At 31.7% G+C, this 25,678-nt stretch overlaps 1 protein-coding gene across 1 annotated transcript in view; it reads left to right on the plus strand.

Annotated features, from left to right (window-relative positions):
* Positions 1-25,678, plus strand: part of LOC126840145 (C3 and PZP-like alpha-2-macroglobulin domain-containing protein 8) — a 72,191-nt gene that overhangs the window by 14,435 nt on the left and 32,078 nt on the right. Inside the window, exons 2-3 of the mRNA XM_050575682.1 lie at positions 11,839-11,934; positions 25,342-25,526. Coding sequence (XP_050431639.1) covers positions 11,846-11,934; positions 25,342-25,526 — 274 coding nt within the window. The 5' untranslated portion in view covers positions 11,839-11,845. The remainder of the gene's footprint in view (positions 1-11,838; positions 11,935-25,341; positions 25,527-25,678) is intronic.

A 25,678-nucleotide genomic window follows, 5' to 3' on the forward strand; every position in this document is an offset into this window, starting at 1 on the left:
GGACATTTTTATTTTTAATAAGATTATTATCAGACAATACAAGCATAGAGTGTAATATCAATATTAGAGTTACAATATTTTATAACGAGGCAAGCTTTTTTTTTCTCATAACATTGTTACATTTATTGTAAATTGCATGCTCTAATATTATAATAGAATCATTGTTTTTCTTTTTATCCAACCAAAGAAATAAAGTGTTAGATTCAGCTAAGTTATTATCACACAGTCTTCAAGTATAATATAAATAATCTCATCAAAAAAATTAGTTTATACAAAAAACCGCAATAATAATAAAGTAGGTACTTTTAGATTGTAAAACAAAATATTGCAAACAATTATTGTTGAATCTATTTTGTTTGAAATTAAATAATAAGTTTAAAAACGGAATTTTAAAACTCCCATTAAAATATTTATAATGCGGATGAAATCAATTAGAATACAAAATATTCTTTTGTTTATTGTACCTACCTATTCATTTTTCAATTAAACCTTTAATTTTTAACTCTACCATCCGAACAATGTAAAAACCCATTTGTTTTTTAAAATACCATTTCTTTTTTACTTAAACTAAAAAAAATAATTAACTTTACAAGCGTTTATTGTTTATAGCTGTTTGGCAGTTTTACAATTATATTATATTCTCAACGACTTTAGACAATGGTAAAATGTGGCTTATAGTCTATAGACATATTTTTTTAAAAAAACATTTATATTATTAATTTATCAAACGAGAAGAGTGAAAATAATGGTAAGCAGAAGAAATCCACGTTAATATTCAATTAATAATCTGCCCACAAAAAAGGTTGGAATAATTAATAGAACTTTTATTGCTCGGTTAGGTTAGGTTGACAGAATTTCTGGAAGTGTTGTTTTTACTTGAAATTACTTGACGGCTATCGAACAAAACTTATCGTTCCTGGAAAAATAAAACTCAAATTTGATTAAGTCTGTTCAGGGGGAAACTAAAACGATTTCAAAGATCAACTCTGTTTGGCGTCTCGGCCAATATTCTCACAGTATTAAATATTTAAAACGATTAGCTCTTCTCACATTAAACTTGGCCGGAGTAAAAAGTTTCCCGTCTTTCCCGAGTTCCCAGGTTTTCCCAAGGGAATGTTAATGGAAAATCACAGTTGCTTCCATTTGATACATCTCAAAAATCTTGATACATTTTTTTTAGTAATAAAAATCACCATTTTTATTTCAAATGAAATTATTATAATAGGTTTATAGATTTTAAACTTTAACACACATTTTCATATTTTAACTCTAAACGCATACACAAAGACTTTTGGAGGGACAAAGAAAAAAAAAATCAGCAAAAGTCACCATTTTCAAAACGGTGTTATCATATTTTATTTTACTTGCTGCATTTTTAATTATGTTTTTAAACATTTTTTATCTTGTTTTTCTCAAATTAAAAAAGTAACTTTTCTTGTTTTTACCTATGTACCCTTCATTTACAGTTTAACCTTTTACAGCCGTTTTTATTTTAATGCTTTTTTCTTACCTAGACTCCTTTAATTAGCATATTTATGTATTATTTAAAAAAAAATATTTTACATAAATTTACCAAGCTTATTTCAAAATTACCCATTTTAACATATTATGTTTTTTTTTAACTTATTTTACAACTGAGTTATTGTAACGTGGTCGTTAAATGATTAAAAAATTAACTTGCATTTTGTACATAAAATGTTAAAACCTATTGGAACACACTTTTTATGAAATATTATGTTGCTTAAATATAATATCTGCACAATATGCAGGTTTTTATCCCTTTTTTAAAAGCTCTGATTTGTTAGAAGCCAGCGCAAAGCTGGGTTTTTCCTAGCTTCAACGCGCATGTAGATGAAATGAGCTTTAAACATATTTTTTTATTCTATAGCGTTTTTTTTATCGATTCATAGCTAAAACAAAACAAAAAAATATTCCTAATGGACGATGCTACGTCGCTTACACGGTAATTAATTGTTTAATCCCTTCGAAACGCATTGAACGACTATAATTATTATTATTTATTAGTGTTTGCCGGAAATCGATTGAACAATAGTGTCGTTATTCGGCCATCAATTACAAACAATAGCTGTAATTTATAACGCTGTACATGCATATATTATTATAGTTTAGCTAAAGGACACCGTGCACATAAGTAGGTTATCTCTGTGGATACGACGTGACTGTGTAAATACATCCAAGTACATACTCTAAACAATATTATAAGGATACAACGTGTAGTAGCACACCTCTCGAAAGGGCAGAGCGTTTCTGAGTATAAAATACAAACATAGGACCAAATTGTTGATAATTATATCATCGCTATTCCTTTTTTTACTCCAGAGAAATAACAATCTAAACTTTTCAAACGTAGTCTCATAATAATATCTATTTATTAAAAGGCTTTACGGTATGGAGATAAATAGAAAACGGTAACTTCCAGATAACAGTTAATAAAAAATCACTATAAATTCACTGATAAGAGAAATGGCTGATAAGTAATAATAATAATGATAGTATAATTGATAAGGTTATCAGCTAATAAGAGATGATCGATAAGAGACGTCAAAATCAAACGATCATTTATATCTATTTCTTTTTCAATAAAAATCCATTAATAATGAGGCATTGTCGTAAGGCCATTACCATGTGAATCGCCAGCTGCACAAAAGGAGAAATTCCACTTTTTCTAATTTTACAAGAGAGGCGAAATGCTAAATAATGGACATGATGTCTCCTTTCTGCAGGAAACATTGTCAACACGACCTCTTTATATTAATGTAAAGGGGGGAAATGGTATCAAATAACTAAACAGTTTATTTTTATATTCATCACTTTATAGAAGATATAACTACTGCGTGTCTCAACATAAAAATAAAAACCATATTGTTTGTGGTTCTGTCGCTGTTTCATATATTACTGTGCACTATTTTTATTAGTACTCTAACTTTGTGTAGTAAACGACACCAGGTGTTTACTGATAATAAACTGCTTGCTAAATAAATTCAACGTAATGGTTGGTTTTGCAGAGAATGAAGCAAGCTTACCAACTCCTAAAACGTGATTCCCATAGTTTACTGTCGATTGAAAGATGTTTTCCTAAATACCATCCAGCAATGCTGCCATACTACCATTCTTATCACTGTGTCAGAAGCAGCCTTGTAAGTATCGGTCAATGGACCTTAGAACAAGCTAAGGGTGTCAGGAAATGGTTATTCATTGATAGTTTACCTCGGTTATTGAAGTACCGGGTGTATCGAAAAAAAATGGTGGGGTTTTAAACGGCTGTAGCAAGTGAAGTATTGAACCTACAGCGCTTTGGTAGGACTTAAATGAAAGAGGAAGTTGTCAAGTTTCGAATGACTGCCACTAGATGTGGAATCTACTACAGGTAAAATCACTGGTATATTCGTTCACGGTGGCGCCTCGTCTGTTGCCGTTATTGATTCTTGAACTCGTGTAATATAATATAGCCGAAAACCTGTCCAAGTTTAATAACTCATCAATCACACCGAGCACAGATTATAATATTATGCTACGAGGGCCGACTTAAAGTGACGTCAGAAGAAAAATATTGTTTACTAATAAACTGCAATCGACACTCTTTTTGAGATTTTTTCAAGGGCTCGACTGGGAACAAAATAGAGCTCTATAAGATAAAATAAGTCCGAAGAACCCTCCCCCTTAGTTTTATCCCTGCTTTTCTACAATTACATCTACATGTTATTTCCGTCGAGTTCGTTTTCGGTCCAAAACGGTTTATAATATTTTTTATAAAAAAAAAGAAATATATAGAAAATGTATTTTACACAAGCCATTTGCCGCGAGGGTTCATGTGAACAGCTAAATTGCACACAACCTGGCAATAAATTGCATCATATTGTGTTGCGTATTTTTTTTCAATTTATTTTTTGTCCGTCAGGTTTATGGAATGACTTCCGGCGTCATTCTCAACTCCTACGGATAATATATATATATATATATATATATTACTGTGACGGAAATCGTTTTAAGTTTTCATTACATGCGCTTTAAAAATTTATCGTCATAAACCGAGTTTTGCCAAAGGTCAAACGTTCAACTGTTCGGTTTTTCTCGTCTCTTTTTTATTAAAACAAGTTACCTCAGAAAAAAAATTGTTTATTTATACCGGTACATATTAAAAATAAATAGACACTTCAGAGTTTACATTAATAGTATCAGACGTTAGCCCGGAAACAGCGTAATTAGACGGCGTCGGACACTTGCAATGTCAAAAGGGCTTTGGAAATGTTTTTTTAATGGTCTCCCGTGAACGGCCGGAAGAGAAACGCCAAAATTAAGTTACAAAGGCGAGGCAACCTTCGCATAGTGTATTTATTTTTAATTCGGTGTATAAAACATACACCGAATTATAAAACATAATATGATGGAAAAAAAAATTAGATATATACTTGATAAACAGAAAGCATTTATACTCATTTTCTCCATTTAAAATATTTTATACAACGTTGGAACTTTAACGGTGGGAGGTCGGCCATGTAAATATTATACTGCTGCTTTTTTCCTGAATTTATTTGTTCTGAAATGAAATGAATTTCTGATGACACAAAGGTTTCAAACATATGTAACTTAAAATAATATAGTAAATCTAATCGTATCTAACTGTAAATATCTAACCTAACGATTTTTGGTGAATTCTTTTCAAAACATCAAACGCAATTAATATTTGACCTATAACGTTGTCTACCAATTTTATATTATGGTTCTATTTTTTTTTTTTTTTTTGAAAAGTTTTCAAAGCCTGAAAATGTCACAAGAGTTTGAATAACCTTTGTAATTATTGTTCTCTATTCTCTGTAAATCCCAGTGTAGCCGCTCTCCTTGATTAATACTTAAGGGTGTTGGACACTCTGACTGATACGAATGATGTACATTTTTCAAATGTATATCATCAAAAGTATACATCAAATGTAAATGTGTTGTTCATCTTCTGACATTTTCGATTGCTATTAATTATGGTAATTTATTGGCACTGCAGCACGGCCGGTCAGGGAACCTGATTACACCTAAGGAAATTATAATAATTATTCCATTCGGGTGATTAAGAGGGTTTCTTTAAAATTCACATTTAGCATCGCCTCGAATAAAAATGCGCTGGAATAAAATAAAAATAATAATATACATAACATATACCGACCTTTGCCAACCGGGTAGAGAATATTATTGCCAGTCGATAATCCCCAGTAAGCACCACCCTTTGGCGATTGTGCGGGTTTTTTATTGTATATTTATATACACATTTTTTTTTTATCGTCACAACCGTTTGCGAAACAAAATTATTGAACTATAACAATAATACATCCCTCGTTGGTCAATCGGGCGGTGCTCTAAAGCGTTCCGACGAACCCCGGGGGAGATAGAGGGCAAATAATAGTATGATGATTAATTGGGGCCAGCTATAAACACATATGGTACATCCACATAGGCTTTGAAAACCATCATCGGCAGTAGACATATTATTTTACACGGGTCAGGAGTTAGGCAAAAAAAAAAAAAAAAAGCTAGGTCAAAGGTTTTTTAGTATCATTTAGTTAGGTTTAGATCATTTTCCAAAATTAACCCCCCCCCCCCAGGGTTTTAATCATTTATTCAAGTGGCTCTCCCTAGCAACACATTTTATGTGTTGAACAAAGTGCACACAAAGAAGAAAGTATATCGTATACCTGTATAAGACAAAGTTACTGCTGCTAAGTTTTAATGTAAGGTAATATAAGATACTTAATTAAACAGTGTTTCAATTGTATTCTCAGTACTGAGTATTAAAAGTTACTAAAACTTGAAGAGCACTAAAATATGTTGGAAATTATTTATAGTTACTTTTAAAACGAAGAATAATTTACCATACAAAAGCGATACGGTAAGAAATATGTAATTGAGTCATTATAATTTTCTTATAAAATAAAAAATGTGCAAAGTAACCTTTTATTTTAATTGAAAAGAAAAACTTACAATTGTTATGAAGAGAAAAAAAGGTGATTTTACATTTTCATTACACACTTCTCTGTAAACAGATATAAACGGCACAAAATATTTATTAAATTCTTAACTTAAAGATGATATATTTTAATATAATATGTACACCAGAATATTTTTTTGAATCAGTTCTGATGAAACGTCGACAGTTAATGAAACTGTGAACACATAAATATATACATATTTTAATCATTGTTGAAATTACTTTTATATTATTTTTTCCACTCTACCGCAACAAAACAATTATAAAGAATTTATGTTTCTACATTTCTACGTAGGAATAAGAAAGTTTTCAAATTTCATTTAATTTGGTTTGATATTTATATGCAGAGTTGTATGTTTCAATAAAGACTGCTTGTGTATTATTTCTGTAGTATCATTTTTAAGCCGCCAACAGAATGAAATAGTGTTTTATACCAACAACAAAGAACTACTTAATTTGTCTCATTTATTTTCAAAAGATATTGCTTGGCACGTGATTTCGTTATAGGAACGATGTAATAATACTGTTCAAATAAAGTATACCATAACGGTGTCCATAGAATTTCACAACAAGAGCACTTTAAAAATAGATCTTTACATAGTAAGTACAAAAAATGAATGTGATATTATATATTTTTTTTTAGAAGTCCCGTTTACATCAATGAACACTACCTAAACGGTAAACCTGCCATAATTACTATTTCATAAGATTAAAAAGTAAAACATAACATACTATATTAAAAAATACACAATTTAGAGATCTTATATTTTCCCGGGCAATCAAATTTTAATAACACAAATGTTTGTAAATATTATAAATTATATTCATACAGTTTTACGGTTTAAACCGAGAATACTCTGTATAAAGTTTTTTTATTACTTTTTTTTTTTATTTTACTATTCCCTGGGAGTTTCTTCCGAGAGAAAATATTATAATGTTCAGGGGGTGAAAAAATGATGCTGTATTTATATTTTGGTAAAGTAGCACGTGTGTGTCAATCATTCTACACAGCAATAAGTACATAAGTGGTTTCTGGAGCAAGTTCATTATTGAAATGCACCCTCTTGGTCCCTGTTAACTGGCCCTGGGGCTAATTAATCAGTATCTGCATTCGGTAAACTTTGTTAAGCAAGTATATAAAGCTAAAAAAAAATGGACTGCGCTTAATATAAAAACATTATGATTAAACGCGGCGATTCTGTTGACTTCCCTGAGAGCGCAGTACACAGTTGAACCGTCATACGTCAGCCTTGTCCTGGCAAGCGTTTCTCTTCTCGACTTACTTAATACTTTGTAAATAATACATTTTAAGTGGTTTACTTAGACTCGGACAATCAATCAACGTTGCTTTCTCGACTTTGCGCACGACGGCGGCTCGTACTCGGACTAATCGCATATTTTATTTAACCTAAAAACCGACAGAGAAAAGTCAAACTTCAAACTTCGACGAACGCCAGTGTAGATTGAGTGTAGTATAGTATTTACTTCATTTGTAAAACAGCAAAAGTTGGACAGTAATACTTGTAACTCAATTATTACAAATAAATCAATCAGTAACTCTGTAACTACCCCCTCTCCTTTTCCTACCCAATTCCTATTTAAAGAGGAACTCGTTCCTAGGTTAGGTTTGGTTTGGTTAGGTTAGGTTAGGTTTGGTTTGGTTAGGTTAGGTTAGGTTTGGTTTGGTTAGGTTAGGTTAGGTTAGGTTAGGTTAGGTTAGGTTTTCGACAGGTGTAAGGAATATTCTTTCCTGTTCCTCGTTTATTTCCAAAGCAAACCAATTGCAATCTTGGTTCCTACGATAATAGTTGAAGGGCACAGGGGAAAAACTGTAGTAGTCACATCATGACAATTTTTTTTTTCAATATATGCCATTAATTTTTTTTATTTATTCCAATAGATTGTTTAAATAAAATATACATTTTTTTGTTCTTATGTAAGAGGGAGAGGAATTCACGAACTTTGTTTTTGCCAAGATGTAAAATTTTCATAATGTGACTACTACCGTTTTTCCCCTGTGTCCTGTTTGCTCCAAGGAATCGGCCGTTCCTTTCGGGACGAGTTTCTTCTCAACACTGTCCCTCTCCTACTCCTCCCCCTCCTTGTGCCTTTACTACCGATATTACGGGTTCGCTTGGAGCTACCTAATGGCTTTTTGCGGTTTCCGACCGGTGCTACAATCGCGCATATATGTAGATTATATCGTAGTGCCGACATAAGGAATCGTTCGCAATTAAACGGCAGCGGCGGCCGCAGTCGACCGGTTGGAAGGGCGAGGGCTGCGCGGAGATGGGGTGTCCTTATTGCCGGGAAGATACGGCCAAAGGCGAAAACGTATTAACCCGGCAAAATGCAATATATTATAGCCCACCCCCACCACACCCCCACCCCTCATAACAGCCAAAGATTTTTCATTCGGTTTCCCTCGCCGGTCATGGCCACGGTATTCTCTTTAATTCCCACAGTACAATTACTGCCGCCGTCGAGCGTATTTCCTACCAAAAAAAAAAAAAAACCAGCTTTAAAATAACGAATCTTCATTATTCCCCTACCATTGCCCAGTCCCCTTTGGCAAAATACCATCGCATTATCATCGTCATTATCATCATCATCATTATCGTTATTATCATCGACGTTGTCGTATAGCCGTCATCATCGTTACCGACAATGCGCACTGTTTAGGCACACAATATATTATTACTATACTACAGCTACATAACAATAGCGCACGGTAATAAAATAAAATTATAAAAAGTAGTTCACGTTGCAGATGTAGAGATTGATTTTCTTTCCAGCCAGCATTTTTTATTTAACTTGACTTGCTGACTAAACATTTTAGTCATCACATAAAGTTAAATTTTAACTTTTAAGTACACATACATTTGTCATGCTTGAAAAAATCAACTTTTTTTTAGTACACACAAATAAAGTTATTAGTGATTTAAGAAAAAAAATGTTGCTAGTTTAGTTATGCACTTATTACCTGTAATAGCCTACATAGCAATAAATTTAGAAGTATAACCATATTTTAACATTTCATTCATATGTACAAAATATGTATTTCATTTAACAATATACAATTTTAAAATAACCGTCCCAATATTTTGGCAAGTAATCGAATAAACGTTAAAAAAAAATATGTTACAGGTATAATATTTTAAAATATATTCAATTTATAACTGTATTTAGTTTATAACAATTGGAAAATAGTTTTAATTTTGATATGCTGAATTAGAACGTAGTATTTTATCTAAAACGTTGATAAAAGTGTCTTTAATATTATTTTATTTTATTTTTTATCAATGAGGTGGAACTGTTGGCAAATGACATCTCCGTATAGTAACAAAAATATGATATTTTCTATTTGCCCACTGAATACAATATATACATTATGTTGGCACACGTACACGTGTTAGACACTTTTGTTATTACTAAAAATATTAAAGCGTGGTGCTCGAACAGCTTGCTAAAATTTATTGTTCGCTTTAACCCAACTTTGTGTTGGCCAATCTTTCTCTTTTTCTCCTCTCTCTCTCTCTTAGTCTATCCGGCACTATTACTTTATGCCATTACTTTACACAATGCGCCATATTTTTCTACATCTCTGACTTGGATAATACTCTCACCGCAAAACCGCTATTAAATTGTTTTCTTTTCTCATACATATAAAATATATTTTTTTAATAAGCGCGCCAGCACAACTGTTTGTTTGTCTTTCCTTTTTGTTTCTTAGGGAATTTAAGATTTTCTTTGTCGTCGCAATCGTTATTGAAACTAAAGTGGTATTTATATATATATATATATATATATGTATATATAGTACATAAATACAATATATAAGACCGTCTAAGCCGGTGTGTGGCTTTTAAAGGCGGGCCGAGTTATAAATAAATAAAAAAAACGGCTGCTTAATATGTAAATCACCGCAGCGAATTGCTATACGAAATCTAAGGGAATAATAAATCGCAGAGAGACTTCGTTAAACTCGTTTCCAGACCAGTGATTTGAATAAAGTTGGTATCCAACAGTAGGAAAACCTAAAAGTAAATTAGACAGTTTAGGTAGAGCGCTCCCATAAACTCCAACAACAACTACTTTCCTAAATTAATATTAACGAGAAAGTTAATTTTAGTTTCCAAGCGTAGGCCGCACTCGGAAAGGTCCAAAAGACAAAGGGTTCATATGGCTAGACACTCATAGTCATGGTAGGTTTGGTCATGACTGTTTAAATAAATATACTTAAATGAATATAACGAATACCGTAAACTTACTGTAGACTTGAAGAGTTGTCAGACAAATTCGCCTATTTAAAAAATAATCGAGAAAAACTCCATTAAAATGTATGTTTAAAAAAATGTCTAAGAACCTCTTTTTTTTTTTTAAGTTAAATTAATTTTGGTTTTTTTATTAATTTTGGATAACTGAAAACAATAACGTTTGTGAACTTAAAAATTTACTAATATTGACAGCTATCAAAACGTCACAACAGTTTCCTTTCATCGTGGCACTTTTTAAAGTTGGAGAAACTTAGACATGGCGGCTCGTCTAAATGATCTAGAGCGAGTAAAGGTTTACAAATAAAACCGAAAAACCAATTTAAAATTGCTTTTTATAAATTGGTTTTCTAGATAGTCTTAGGAATTTCTATTTTCGTTTTTTCCGGAGGTAGTCTCTTATTGCAGTAAGATAGTATCAAATCCGAGGTAATTGAATTGGGCACAATATCTTCAATCGGTTCTGTAGTTTCGGTGTACTCGATCAAAATATAAGGAAAAATACATTTTTTTCGTTTGAAATAAAAATAATGCCCGGTTTCTTATTTTTGCTGGTACTCAACACTAAAGTTAATTGAGTCAATTCAGTGAAGCTACCTAAATTTTATTGTTGCAGTAATTTTTTTTTGCATTTTTGCCCCTTTCATGGCGTATCATGTTGTTTTCTTCGATGTAGACACAAACTGAAAAATGTCATCGACAAACGAAGGCTATTGAATAACAACGTTGTCGAGAATTTCGAAAATGAAGGGATAACGGGTGACTACATATTTTATATGATATTGTTATGATGTCCGTTTTGCTACCAACTGCGGTCAAGAATCATATAGCTGCCGCTGCTGAAAAAAATGACTTACACGACCCAAATGCTCGGTATCTGTATATTTTATACTCGATGAAACTCACCGGGATTTATCTATAGCGCGCAAAGTATAATTTATTTATATAAACCATATCTCGGAGTTCCTACGGTAAGGTTTATATTATATAGCTATATATTACACTGCGGACTCGTTCCGGGAGTGAGGCGAAGCGAGAACAAGGGGATGAGAAATGTGTTTATTCGGACTGGGACTTTTGCCAGCAACTAACCAAGGATAACGCGGTTGTTTTCCGCAAACGAAGGGAAAAAGAACAAAATGTGTTTTCCCGACATCGGACGAGGTTGTTTCCCCTGCCCGGATGCACAACGCACATATCAATACTACTAGTTACTACTGATTATATTTACCACATTGTTCTCTGACTGTACATTTAAAAACGGATTAGGGGGATTTTCTCAAACTATACATTAGATCCATAGATAAGTTTAGATCCTTAAAAATCTTATTTTTCTGCAGTCTAAAATAATTTTGAAGGATCTGAATTTCCAAACTAAAGTTTTGTGCAGATGCTATTCAGGTATATCAATGGACTAAGCCTCCCCTCTTCCCAAGTCCCCCCGCCCAATTTATACTTACATAATACCTTATTTTAAAAGTGAATTTATAATATAATGCAAACATAAAATATATATATATTTTTTTTTTTTATTCGCATTAATTGAACCGCATTTTGTTTTGTTTTCAGGAAAGCCATGGAAAAAATTAAAATGATACCACTATTGACGTTGGTGGTTGTGTTTTTTGCATGCACCGCATCTGAAAAAACCGACAACTGTTCAAGGTAACGCTTTTCATTTTTTATAAATTATAATTTATTACAAGATAAAACAGAATATATATATATATATATATATATATATATATATCCATTTTTATTTTTGCAACAAAGTCGACGCATTAATATTCATGAAAAATTACAATAATAATTTTAACAAACAGTTTTCATTAAGCTGCTAATAATTTTCTTTGTCTTTTCTTTGTTTTCACTCTTTATATATCAGACGGATAGAATTATTGAATAAAATAAACTATAATCTTGTTGGCGACTTATCTATTGTTTGCTGGCATGATGAGTGCTGATGATTTAAACAAAAAAAAAAGGTTTCTAGGAATACTCATAACAAATAACGGCCGTCGAAGACCTAAGTGTACATTGGATAAAAAAAAATCAATAAAGGTGTTTTTCCAATAACATAGAGCAAAAAATAAATAAAAAATACAGAAACTCTAACACAATGTACACCAAGACGAATTTTTTTAGCACCGAAACGAAACTGTGAAGGTATTTTTTTTCTGTTTCCAATCGGTTTTCCTTTATTGAAAAAAAAAATAATAAATTACAATACATACCGTCTATTACAACTTCAGGTTTACGATTGTGTATTGTAGTTGAATTTTATAAATAAACTGTGCCGGGTTAGGTTAGAGTGAATAATAACAATAATAATGTATTATTGTTATCTGATTAAAATTCCTCTTAAGGAACTCTGACTTGTTCTGAGGCTGTCCAAGCAAGAAATCGGATCTATAGGGCTATTTTTTTTTACATAATGTGATATCAGTTTTCAGCAATATTTTATGTACCTATTCCACTCAAAACTGGCCATCAACGCAGTCAAAATTGTCGGTAAAATATTCTAAACTTGAACAGCTAATAAAATATAATATACGTTACCATTATTATAAGAACATACGAAATTTGTGGAAAATTGAAATCTCATTATATAAACAATATGAAAAAATAAAATTCATTTATTAATTATACCCAGTATGTTATGCATCATTATTTCGCGTCCGGCGTACTGTGGAAGTTTAGTTATTTTTCTATAAAAAATACATTTTTTTTTTGTTTCATATTCATACCTAACCTAAATCCATTGTTGCGATTCAGACAGGCGTCTGCCCTGTGTGCATAGTGAGCTCCTCTTATTTACCGTGCTCGAAACAGGGACCGAATTATAGTTTTCCCTCTAGGATATACATATAATATAGAGTTATACATATATTAGAATATACAGACAATAACGTCGAGAATAATATTATATTTACCATGTTCGAGACGGGGCTGTCCGTTTTCATAATGCACACAACCAAATCTCCGTACGTTTCGCATTTCTATGCAAATTCCTTGCCGATTACCTAGCTTCTCACAAAAGCCCCATGGCGGCACCCAGCACCACTACCCTTTTGCAGACAATAGCCGAAATAATTAATAAATTCAATTCAATTTACATATCATACACACCCTTCGCGACGTCTCTCGAATTGCAAACTCGGTCCCAAATCGAGTTAATTAGCAAAATTACACACATATTGTATTGACTACAATGTGAAACTGAGAAGGCATTTGGTTTTTCACTAATGTGTAATATCTTTTTACGTTTACCCTTGAAAATTTGAGTTTTTTGATCAAAACCATCCCAAAAGTTTTTTATAGTTTGGCAGCGAAAGGAAATTCAAAGACCACTAAAGAACTTGTGTAGTATAAACTTTGGTCAGTCCTAAGTTTTTGAGACAACACTTTAACCCAAACTAGGTTTAACCAACCGAAAACATAACCTTCAATGAAGTTCTACTAAGTTTGCGACAGTTCGCTTGTTGTGTGACATATTTTGGTTTTTTTTTTTTTTACTGCAGTGGCCGAAAAAATAAAGAAGTTTTATCATTGTTGTTTGCAAAATTTCAGAAAAACCAAAATTGTATCTAGTTCATTTGTTTATAAGTCCAGTTTAAAAAAAATCTTATCAAATTAGCTAGGTACCATTGTTAGACCAATTTCGGCCACTAAAGCGAATTTTGGGTTTATCTTTAGAAAGACACAGTAATGTTCAAATACAAAATTCGAACTTTTGAGTTCTGTACAAATCATTGTTAGTAAAAATTACATACAATACGCCTTTAACGTGGTGAAAAGTTTGGGATAAATAATTCCATTTGAAAAAAATACGTTTTAATAACTACCGCAAAAAAACTAACAAATAAGATTAATACTTTTTATCACCTTCCGCCCTAGCGAATGACATAAGCTTGTTTTTTGTTTTATAGTAGACAGACAGGGCGGGGGTAAGGTGTGTTTTTTATGACAATAGCACTCTCGGGAAACGAGTTGCCGCACATTATAGCGAGCAATGTTTTATAATTATTACTATGCAAACTAACTGGAAACTCTGACTGTTTCATTAACGCACGCATAAGTATAGACAGTTTTTTGTTGTTGGTGTTAAAAAACCCTAGGGTTTGTGTATGGAACATTATTTAGGCACAGATAATCCTAGATAAGCCAGAACAGTTCCCAAATAAATTCTGAAAAATAACCTAATACCTTCCAAAGTCTATTAGATAGCCTATTCAGATAGGGGCCAACAGGAGCAAGAGTTCTAAAACACCTTTAGTTTTAAGTTCACTGCATATAACAACTCAAATTCTAAGCATCAGCACGATGAACTGTGTGGAACATAACTTTGGACTCGCTTAAAAACTAATAAATATATTACATAGAATTAAACGTTGTTGCATTTAGTGTTCTAACCTTTTGTGTTGTACTCAAATGGCTTGACGGCAATAAATCGATCAACGTCCATATTTTTATTTTTTTTTGTTCTCTTCAAAACGCCGTTTCAATTAATGACAACGGTGTTTTGTTTTTACCGTGTACATTTTTTTCTAATAACGGTCAACTAATTAGTAACACGACAAAAAAGAAACTGGTGGTAAAACATTTTTTAAAAAATTAACGCTCTATTGAATCTCTATTAAATAAAACCAGCGCACGCTCTATTTTTGGGACTTGGGAAAATTCTCCTCTGCTAAGAGGTTCAATGTAGAAATCGAAGAGCTCGTTAAAGAATAAAATCGTGTGTGACAAGCATACATTTGTACACAGTACTTCTTTTTTTTTTTATATGAATAGAGAAGGAAAAAAGTGCACATAAAAGCTCAGCGACAAATTGATACTCATTGTAAAAACCATGTTGGAACCCCTGAAAAGATTCAAAAGTCTTCGGCCATCCAACTAAAAGCCGTTCAAATGATGTACGACGGAAATCCTTTGATTTTTCTCTTTCTTTCTTTCTTTTTTTTTTTGCTGATAAAACATTTTCAACGAAAGACATCGCTAGATCGATAGCAACATGTGTATATGTTATACTTACAATTTTTGTTTTTACACTATTTTGAGAATTCTCTGTTTGTAGCAAGTATTTTCTCTTGCATTAAAATGATATATCTCTTATTCTTGAGGTTTCCAACAAAAAATGTTCAGTACATTAATGTTATCATCAAATGATTGGTGTATAATGTTAGCAGTAGTGAGAACTAAAAATATACTAGTGTTATTTATTTTTAAAAAAATGTTCTATCTCCTAGTATTCGTCAATAAAACATATTATTTGTATTTGTATTTGTGTCTTTGTCGTTGAAAGAAATACTAAAGGCAAACAATGAAAGTCACCCATAAGAACCCATTGCAAGTATACATTTTTTGCCCTGTAAAATTGTATAGAAATCACTTATACTTTTTTGTTTTTCTCCGCTTTATTTACTTTTATTCTTCAGTTTTTCTTTCCACATTTTTATTAAGTACAATGTGTATCGTATAGCCAAGCTATACCGTCTGTTCAATTAATAATTGCTTAAATTGAAATTTATATAAAAATCTCTCAATTTCATGGCTATAAAATTATTTACTATAACGATTTGTGCGCCATTTCAAAACTGTCGGTTATTTATTTAAGTACAGGCTCTAAAAACGGCTGGGCCATTAGCTATGAGTTATTTGTACAATACTTGTTTGTACTACGACTTTGGTATATTATATATAGCTCTAAGGTTAATGTAAATATTTTCAAGGAAAATGTCTTTTGCCTCGATGTACGGCCATCAATTGCTAACGAAAAATAACCGATCCAAGACAATACAAGTAAATTATATTTATTTTCCTAGAAAACCGATTTATATCCCGACCCAAATACCGACTAAAGTGTACGATATTATTTATTGACAAATGTCTCCATTTTTTTTCAATGTCTCAAGTTGAAATATACCTATTTGAATTGGATTTGGCGGCTTAAAGACGCAGAATAAGCTGTTTATCGCAGCACCATGACGGTATAAATCTTCTTGTAAGCATGCCATACCTCATAGTAACCAGTAGGTAATCCCCCTACAAAAAAAAAATCTCACTTATATACATCGTTCAGAACTATAATATTTAACACCGGTTTTTTGATGAAAACGTTGAAGAAAAAAAATACTTGTGTGAAACATTTTTAATTTTTATCAGACAAAAATAAAAGTTTTTTTATTAGTCAAAAACCAGATTTAGGATGGAAGGAGAGGGGTTTCAACTTTTGTAACTTAAAAAACCCTAACCAGATAGTGCACATTAAAAAAATCGAAAAATGTATACAAACTTTAATAATCTCAGGTCAATGTGAGGTACAGGGCGAAGTGTGAAAGCAAATTCGCCATATATACCTTCGGTGTACCTACGGACGGTCAGATGTGTCACCACCGGCATTGCCCTTGTGACTTATTACATTCATTAATTAGTCTCAACACTGTGACGGGAAAAAAAAGTTTTTCCTTTTTGCCAAATCCTTTGCGATAAATCTGCACCTACATGCTGCAGCACCGCGCGCCGTAGATAGAGACGGTACTATTTATTATTATTGCTTGACAAAACTTAGAAGTGTCTACCGACAAGATAAACTTTACAAAAGTCCCGTTCCAAACAAAAAAGAGCAAAATAGTTGACAAGTTATTAATGTGTTGCACTCCGCTCTTTATCCGTTTAAAACACACACACATAGAACAACATCATGCGATTTAGAAAACCCAAGTAATAAATTCTAGAATACAGTGTGATCCATCTGACACAATTTTTCCAACACTTGTTGGTACATATTTTACTATATTTTGCAGCTACACCAAGTTACTTTACATTTTAAATTGCTTTAAGAGTACTTAGAACCTACCTACGGACTTTAAAAAACATTATGCAATCTGGTTAAACACGAGCAAAGTCGCTTACTCGATCAACACTCACCAATAAATATATTTGAATGTGTTATTAAAATAGGAATGGAATATTTGTACTAGGTTTCCAATGGTTGTTATTTGCCAGCTTTTAATATAACAACAATAATTAGTTGATACCGTACACCAGATTAAAAATGTTTTTAAAGATTTTTTTTGGGGGGGGGGGGGAAACTAATAAAACGAAGAGCTAACAAAAGTTGGATGTATTTGATGGTGAATCGTTTAAAGGAGAAGTGGATATATTAAAAAAGTTTTTCTTTGTTTCCGCATCGCCACTTATTGCTTTCGCGACTTTGGTAAAGCTAAAAAGTAAGACAATAAATGTCATAGTATGTACATCTATAGCTGTGTAGTAATATACTCCAACAGCCGGATCATATATTATTGTACTGTATATACACTTCTCGTTGTTTTACACACCAGAGAGGAAAAACTTTTTTGAGTTCACGCGGGATTATATTATTATTTATTGCAGTGTATTTCCGTGATAGGATTTCGGAAATGAAAACTCGGATTTGGCAAAACATAAGTCAGGATTTGAAAGTTGTACTTGTGGGGCACGTCGCTTGCCGCTCATTAAAAATAATAATATAACCAATACACGCCAGTACAGACCCTCGGGTATTATATTCTTTCTTTTTTTTAATGTTTTATAACAATCCGTGTAAATGTTTTTATATAAACTGTGTTTAAAAATTCAGTACAACCAACAAAATACCGCAGCATTTAATTGCTAAAGTTTAACGCGCTCACAGCCATAAACATGGATTAAAACCACTAAATTAATTTTGGTAATTTCCAAACGGCAATCCTTCAATGTTGAAAAATTTAGCTTAAAAACGCTTCCGGTTAATATTGAATATAATTTTTCATCATCAAGTATAATAACGATTATATTTGAACCTTTTTTTATCTTGCATAATGATTTCGTAGCAAAAGCAACTGTAAAATTGGATACCTTGTATTTAAAATGTATCCTTTCCCCCTTCTGGGCAAAAGGGTTGATGATATATGCTTGGGTTTTCTTTAATAAAAAAAAACTGACTACAGATTTTTAAGCAAACCCCATACGTTATAACACAGCTCTAAAACTACTTTAAGTTTCATCTTCAGACCCCAAGTCCTATATCTGCACCTGAAAAAGCATAATAAAGAACAAATGTAGGGTAAAGGGTAAAGGACTTATACTATGTTTTTGTTTTGCCTTTTGTCTTTAGTTGCTTATATATTTTGGTTGTATTAGATATTGCGGGTCCATACAAAAGATGAATAAAGAAAGAAAGAAAGATAAAATCCCATCACATCATTGTAAAAACAGAACCCTCTCAGCTACGCATCGAAGCTAAAATAATAACCGGAAACACAAAATTAACAATATAAATCAGATAGAGTTAATGAACAAACGGTTGGATTAACCAAATAGGATCTTTCAATTAAAAAAAAAAATAATAATAATAATACAAATTAATGGTTTTAACATTAAGTTTTATTCGCAGTTATTTGAATGGGAACAATAGAAAAGCAAAACAAATACAGAACAATAAGCATTCATCATATTTAAACAAAAAGAAATGAATAATCGTTTTTTAATATTTTTTTTTTTGTCTACCTCTTTCTTTTTGTTTTTAACAACTTCCTCGGTTTAATATGAAATTAATCTTATCATAACTAACCCATGTGTTTACTGTAAACCTAACCTACCGAATTTCGGCAAACAATCTTAAAAAAAGTAAAACATATTTACACATATTTTTTTTTAACCATTAAAAATATCTCGCTAAAAGGTTTTCTATCCGATAGCTAATAATTATACTTTTTCAAGTACACTCTGGAGATTTTTGAAGGGTTAACAATGGCCATGACGTGTACTTGTATTCGAGGAGAAAAGTCATTTGGGGGTCACGTATTTTGAGCTTAAGTACACTTGAAAATCACTTCCAATACTCCTCTGACAACCTCTACTATATACATATTATAAAGCGTTCCAAACAGATTTTTATCAAAAACCTTATTTAACCGAAACTTGAAAATCCATTTTCCCTTAATACCTTATAGTATTGTGTTGTTGGTTTACTGAAAATACAATAATGTATACTGCAATAACAATTTTTTTTTTTTACTTACTTTTGCATATTCTTTTTATACTGATGTAATGTTAAAGTTTTATTTTTGTTTGGAAAGTTTTGGCGATTTCCTTATACTTCCAATATCAATACCCGGAATTTATACATTTGCTTACTTTACAATTATTCAGCTGCGTCTGAACTTTTATAACGGAAGGCTAATTTTAGTAGATAACGTCCCAGCAGATGTTTTTGTTCACGTGGTATTATACTAATTTATGTGGGTTGCATACGCGGCCCGACGGTTTTTCATACTGGCATAATGTGTGACCAGCGTGTAGGTACACCAGGGAAATAGGTTGTAAGTAATAATAAAAAAAAGAAAATAAAGAAAAAAGAAATTCCTACACGGCGAACAAACAAACGGCCGGATCCTTTTCTAGTAAAAGGAGCGGCCAAGTGTGTTCAAAAGAAAATAATAATATGGCTTTTTAAATTATACATAGAAAGAACACTTCCTTTCTGGACAATAAGTGTAAAGGAAGTAATATGGACGGAACAAAAAAGAAAGAGAGAGACAGACTTGCAATGAAATGAGGTGAGCACACACTTTTTAGAAAAGCATAAGCCAAACAAGGGGCCAAACTAAGAGAGCAAGTGGGAGGGGGTTATTTTCAGAAATTACCTTGTAGTTCTTTTTACTCATGAATTCTAAATTAATGGTGTTGTTAAATTTTAAGATTTCACTTTCATATTTATTCTAGTCAAAATTATTTCCCTAGAATATAGGCAGCTTACTTTCAATGGGTCATCCTGTGAATTCTATATTTTCAGCAGATATATGAAGATGTGTATATTATTTATTTTTATAATTAAAATAATATTGCAGAAAGATGATAACAGCATTTATTGCAGATTCAAATCTCTTGGATCGAATTTCCGGCGAACTTGATTGAAAATCTAAATTGGTAAACTTCAACCGATATCTGCCATAGTAAGGGTTGCTTTTATCTAATAAGAGAGAGAGAGATGAGTATTTCCACCGTACACTCACTTATAAATAATATATATTTTAATCGGTTTCACATCACCACATTTTCAAATAGGTACTTGATAAATAATAGCATCGCGTTAATCTATTGATTTTCTATAGTCACTATTTTAAAATTCAAATTATAATCTAAAATTAAAACTGTACTGCGACTCAAAGTAACACATCACTGTAAGCCACACACCAGAACTTCCCAAGTTTTCCTACTTCTTCGTTAGAACACTAGATATTCGTACCCGGGTTAAGTATGTTTTCTAAGACTACAAAAATCATTTACACACAGAATGATGTTTAATGAAAAACATTTTAATTGCTTGCGCTTTAAATATTTCTTTTGAAATGCATCCTTATAAAACAAATAAAACTTTTAGTTTCTGAAAACTTTATCGTGTTAATCACACCGAGACGGGCAAACAACATTGCTTATTAAAAACTGAAACAACCAAAGTACCAAGAATCAATATTTTATTGTAGTTTGTTTTTGCACAATAAAAAGTCATTACAGCGTTGGAATATTTTTATTGACAGCGACAAGTAGACAAAAAAAAAAACTCCAGTTAGGTATTACTTCTAGGTAATATAATACAAAAGTAAAACTATTTTTAGATATTTGTTTATACATTTTTTGCCAATACGGGCGAATTGATAGGAAATAATCCGTGCAAATTTGGAAACATTTTAAACTTTAACCAAAGGAGTTGCCAATATCGATTTTACCGTAGCAATTGACAAGCGAAATGCGTCCGACGAAAATTCTCAATCACACTGTCAGTTTGCTTGAAACTTTTGGCACTCTTGTGCAATGGGCAATGCGACCCGCATAACAATTTCACCAGATAATAATGTACACGACGGTTTATTTACTTGTCTATTTATTTACCTCTCCTTTATACTTTGCCCGTTTTCGCAGGGAATTTGTGAATTCCTCCTTTTCACCGCAAGGAATTTACAATCTTGCATCGACAGCTGGTTTTATCCTTTTTATTAGCGCATATTTTGTTTTTGGTATACATAATATTAGACAGGGTTATCCAAAGTTGATGTTATAGTAATTATTTTCTATATACAATTGTATCGTTAAATATAACGATTTTATTTCATATAAAAAAATACTGTACATACAACTTGAATAATCATATATATATATATATATATATACATATTAAAGAGCCAGCAGCTGCTGTTAGTTAACCGAGTTTCCAACCCGTTTGTTTGCTGTTCGCAGTGCGAGACAGCGACATACACTATAGGTTATGGTGTACACATGGAGGATATTGCATCCGATCAAATAACGTTTAACTTTATGGCTCTTTTAAAGTCGAGCGAGCTTTTACTACTACGGGAAACTATATTGCAAAGCTCAAAGTACACTATAATACATTCTAGACTCCTGCAAACTTATATGAACCTCGACGAGAACTTCAAACACTGAAGAAGTGCATACATTAAGTATAAATGGGCTGAATATAAAACCTAAACAATATGTGTAGCAAGGGAGCGTCCGTTAACACTACTTGCAAATATTTTCCACGTTTAGAAATTTAAACGCCAATTTGCACATGGCCGCTGTATAAATTACAACCCGGCTCGATATTAATTTTAACACCGTCAAATTGGTCTGGACGCCGCGTTAGACTTATGTAAATGATAGGGTTTGCCGCCGCCGGGCGAGATGTGCTTTAATTAGCTAGTCGAAAACGCCGGATTTCCACTTATCATAATAAATCCTATCGCATTTCCGCCTCGTCCCAGCGTTTTACAATAATAATATAATATACTATATATGCATCATTTTAATTGCATTGTAAGCCGGTTCCATTAGTATCTGTTGGCATCGCTTATTATTTACCGCCGCTGCTGATATATTCGGATAAATTGAAACAGCCATTCCAAAACTACCGACCCGTGTCATCCGTTTGACCGCAAACACCGCACTTTGGCGGTCCTTTGGACATTTTTAAACGTCAACCAGGACTTGTTACATAATGAACTATATGCACCGTGTATAAATCAAAAATAATTAATAGAGCAAAAACCAAAATTTCAATTAAATAACTCCAACCCGTTATCAATTATTTCTTACAAAAAAAAAAAACTAAGCGATACAATAGATTATCATATTAATCAAGTTACACTTATAATTGTTCAAAATATGTAATATAAGTTTCCAATTAATTAATTGACAATCAAATGGTCAACGATTTTGAACAGTTCCAAATCATATTAATTTGTCTATTTGTAAGCAAAGTCTATACTTATAAAATGTTAAGATTACAAGCCCTGTTATTACATTTTTGACCTTTTCAAACGCGCATCATAAAATAAATAATTCAAACCACTTCATGCATATAGAATGGTAATCAACGCGCCAGTTTAGTTATTTAAAACATTTTAAATATGTAAAACATTATAACAGGGCCGTCGCTATATCCATCTCCGAGGAGGTTTCTTAAGGATTAAACTCGATATACTTAAAACATAATAAGAATAAGAGAGTAGTAAAAACTACCGACGTTATACGCTGTCCCACCTTATCCTAGTTTATTATATTTCACCATAGTTTCAAAATGTGATCTAAACAAACCGAAATAATGCTTAAAAATAATCAAAGTTTGTTGTCGAATAATTTTAATCCCTTGGGTATATTTTACCTATTCAGTTATTCGTATTTTATCCAACCATATATTATGGTCAATGTATTTTACTAATACAATAGGTAGAACAAGCTGTATGTGGTTTTTGATTTGATTGATGTGAACACGCCATTACAGAGCTTTGAGAGAGAGAGATTAATGTTATATTAAACTGCACTTGTGAGTTTGCCAGTCAGATTATAGGAAAAATTTTCCATTGTGTTACATTACAACCTAAGTACTATAATATTATATTGCATTATAATACCTACCGTTTTTTTCTGTACAATAGACATACAAATAATTTGGTATTGTAATAAAAGTAAAAAATAACCCTACAGATATTGGACAGAAAATACTAATGTTATTATAATGTCGTCTGAGGGTTTAATTTAAAATCAAAAGGTAAATTTAATGGCTTAGAATTTGAATCGTTAATAATTTTACTTCTCAGCTCCTCGTTGAACCTTAAACTAAAAAAAAATACATTGAATTCATCAAGTCGCTAGTGCAAATCAATTATATTCGCCCTGTTAGCTTTTGAAGCCTTTCTAAAGTGGATTTTATATGTTTAATATGAAAGAGAACTAATAAAAATTGTTGTTTTCATGTTAGCGTTTGCTATTCTTACAACAATAGTATGCCTGTCAATATTTTTTTAAGGCAAGCGACAGTAAATGTGTCAATATTAATGTGGCAACTAATTAATCCGTTATGAGTAAGTGGTAATAGTGAATCTCAATCTAATAGTCCTGCTTAGCTATTAATACTTAAAAGTAAGAAGACAATATTTTATATTTTCATCTGACTTTTTATAATAATAATGTTGCACTTTATTATCCGCAGTGGTGTTAGTCAACCGAGAAAATTGAGTTGCATAATTGAAAACCCCACGAGGATGTCCGTAAACGATGCTCGCGATATTATTATGTTAATTTTTTTTCATTAGAGGTAAATTCGCTGCTAATTATAATTGTAATCTACCGGCTAATGCCACGGTCAATTTTAAAATGCAAATTAACTCAAGGAAATAATTTAAATGAGACGCAAATATTATCCTTCGCGAAAGTATATTTAATGAAGAATTAAAGTTTATTTCCGAGTAAAAACAAAAAAAAAAAAAACTAATAATGTAAAAGGCATGAAAATTCAATTACACTTGAAAAAACGTTCACAAAAAGTGCTACCAGGAATGAAACAGAATATAGTTTATTTTTTTAACTCATTTTCTTTATATTCAATATATATATATAAATTATAAATAATTTGAATTATATTTCCGTATTACCTCAGAGCAATATTTCGACCAAATTTTGAATGGATTTTATCAAAGACCTTTCGTGTAAGCAAACAGCCATAATTACAGGAACAAGCGGACAAAATTTCGAGTAAACCCACTTCAGTTTTGGGCAAACATAATTAAATTGCTGCGCTAAATTTTTCGCAAAATACCAATAACGCCCGAGATAAATTAAATACATAAATATTTTATCTAAATATAAATTTATAAAAAATATAGCATCCCTGATTTGCATCGAAGCTAAAATACCTTAAGTTAATTGTTTATTTGTTCAATTTCCTCTTTAAGTTTCCTTTAAAAAATAACAATTATTCAATATGAATAAATTAAACATGATTTTTTTTTAACTTTTTTTCATTTTTCAGTATTTCAAAAAATTTGATTTATGTTGTATTTGAACTCTCAATAACTTAAATTTTCTGATTACAACAACTCTGAAAAACAATGTTTTCTAGTATTATTATTCTGGTTAATAGTTATTTTTAAAAAAAACCTTATTTTAATGAAAATGCAATTTATGTAAAAAATTTAATTATGTTTTCTGGTAATTTTTAAAATTTAATTTTAATACAAACTTTTAAAATAAATGTTTGAAAGCTAATCTGCTTTCACATTTTTGACCTAATTAATTGCATTTATGCTACTATTAACTAATTCCTACTTATGTATTAATTGTTGAACACACAAATATTTAACTGAGCAGTCGACATGATAAAAATTGGGGAAATTTGTTGTTAATTCGATGAATATTTAGACAAAAAAAAAAAACGTTAGCTTTTGAATTTTTAACTGTCATTTAACTAACAGATTAATAAAAATGAAAAACTCAAACGCTAACATTGTTAAAAATATAATGTCTCGTTTATGAATTTAAAACATATCTTTCCATTTGGAAGAAACCAAGTCCATACTTCTTTTAGGGATGAAGGTAAACGTTTACAAAGTATTGAGTAACATATTAAAATAAGCACCACAAATGGAGTGTCTTACATCAGACGGACGGGATGCCTTGTATTACCTTGTATTATATGGTATTTTTGCATCAGTTAAATAATATATTATATCGATTCGATTAACGGTGGAATTTTTTTTTGTCTTTCAGAGTTTTCAATGTGGTCGCTCCCAAAGTGGCTGTTCCCGGCCAAAGGACTGCAGTGCTCGTCAGCTGGCATCCGGGATGCAGCCCCAAGGACGTGACCCTACGGCTATTGCGCCAAATACCTGTAACCGAACAACAACGAGCCGCCGACGATGAGGTTTTGTCACACAACACCGTCACCATACACGGTCAGTGAAAGGGTGTAAACATTCCATGTAAAATCAACACACAACATATTTGGGTTATTTTATAGCCAAAATAATATCTGATCCCCTTTTGGATTTAATCGAATGTGACTAACTTTACAAGTTGAGTACACGCTTTTTTAGTAACACTTTTC

Source organism: Adelges cooleyi, unplaced genomic scaffold (genome assembly GCF_023614345.1).
Source record: "Adelges cooleyi isolate 19-005CV unplaced genomic scaffold, UGA_ACOO_1.1 ACOO_flye_CR_arks_rails_tigmint_CR_PRNA_376, whole genome shotgun sequence".
Taxonomy (NCBI): Eukaryota; Metazoa; Arthropoda; class Insecta; order Hemiptera; family Adelgidae; genus Adelges; species Adelges cooleyi.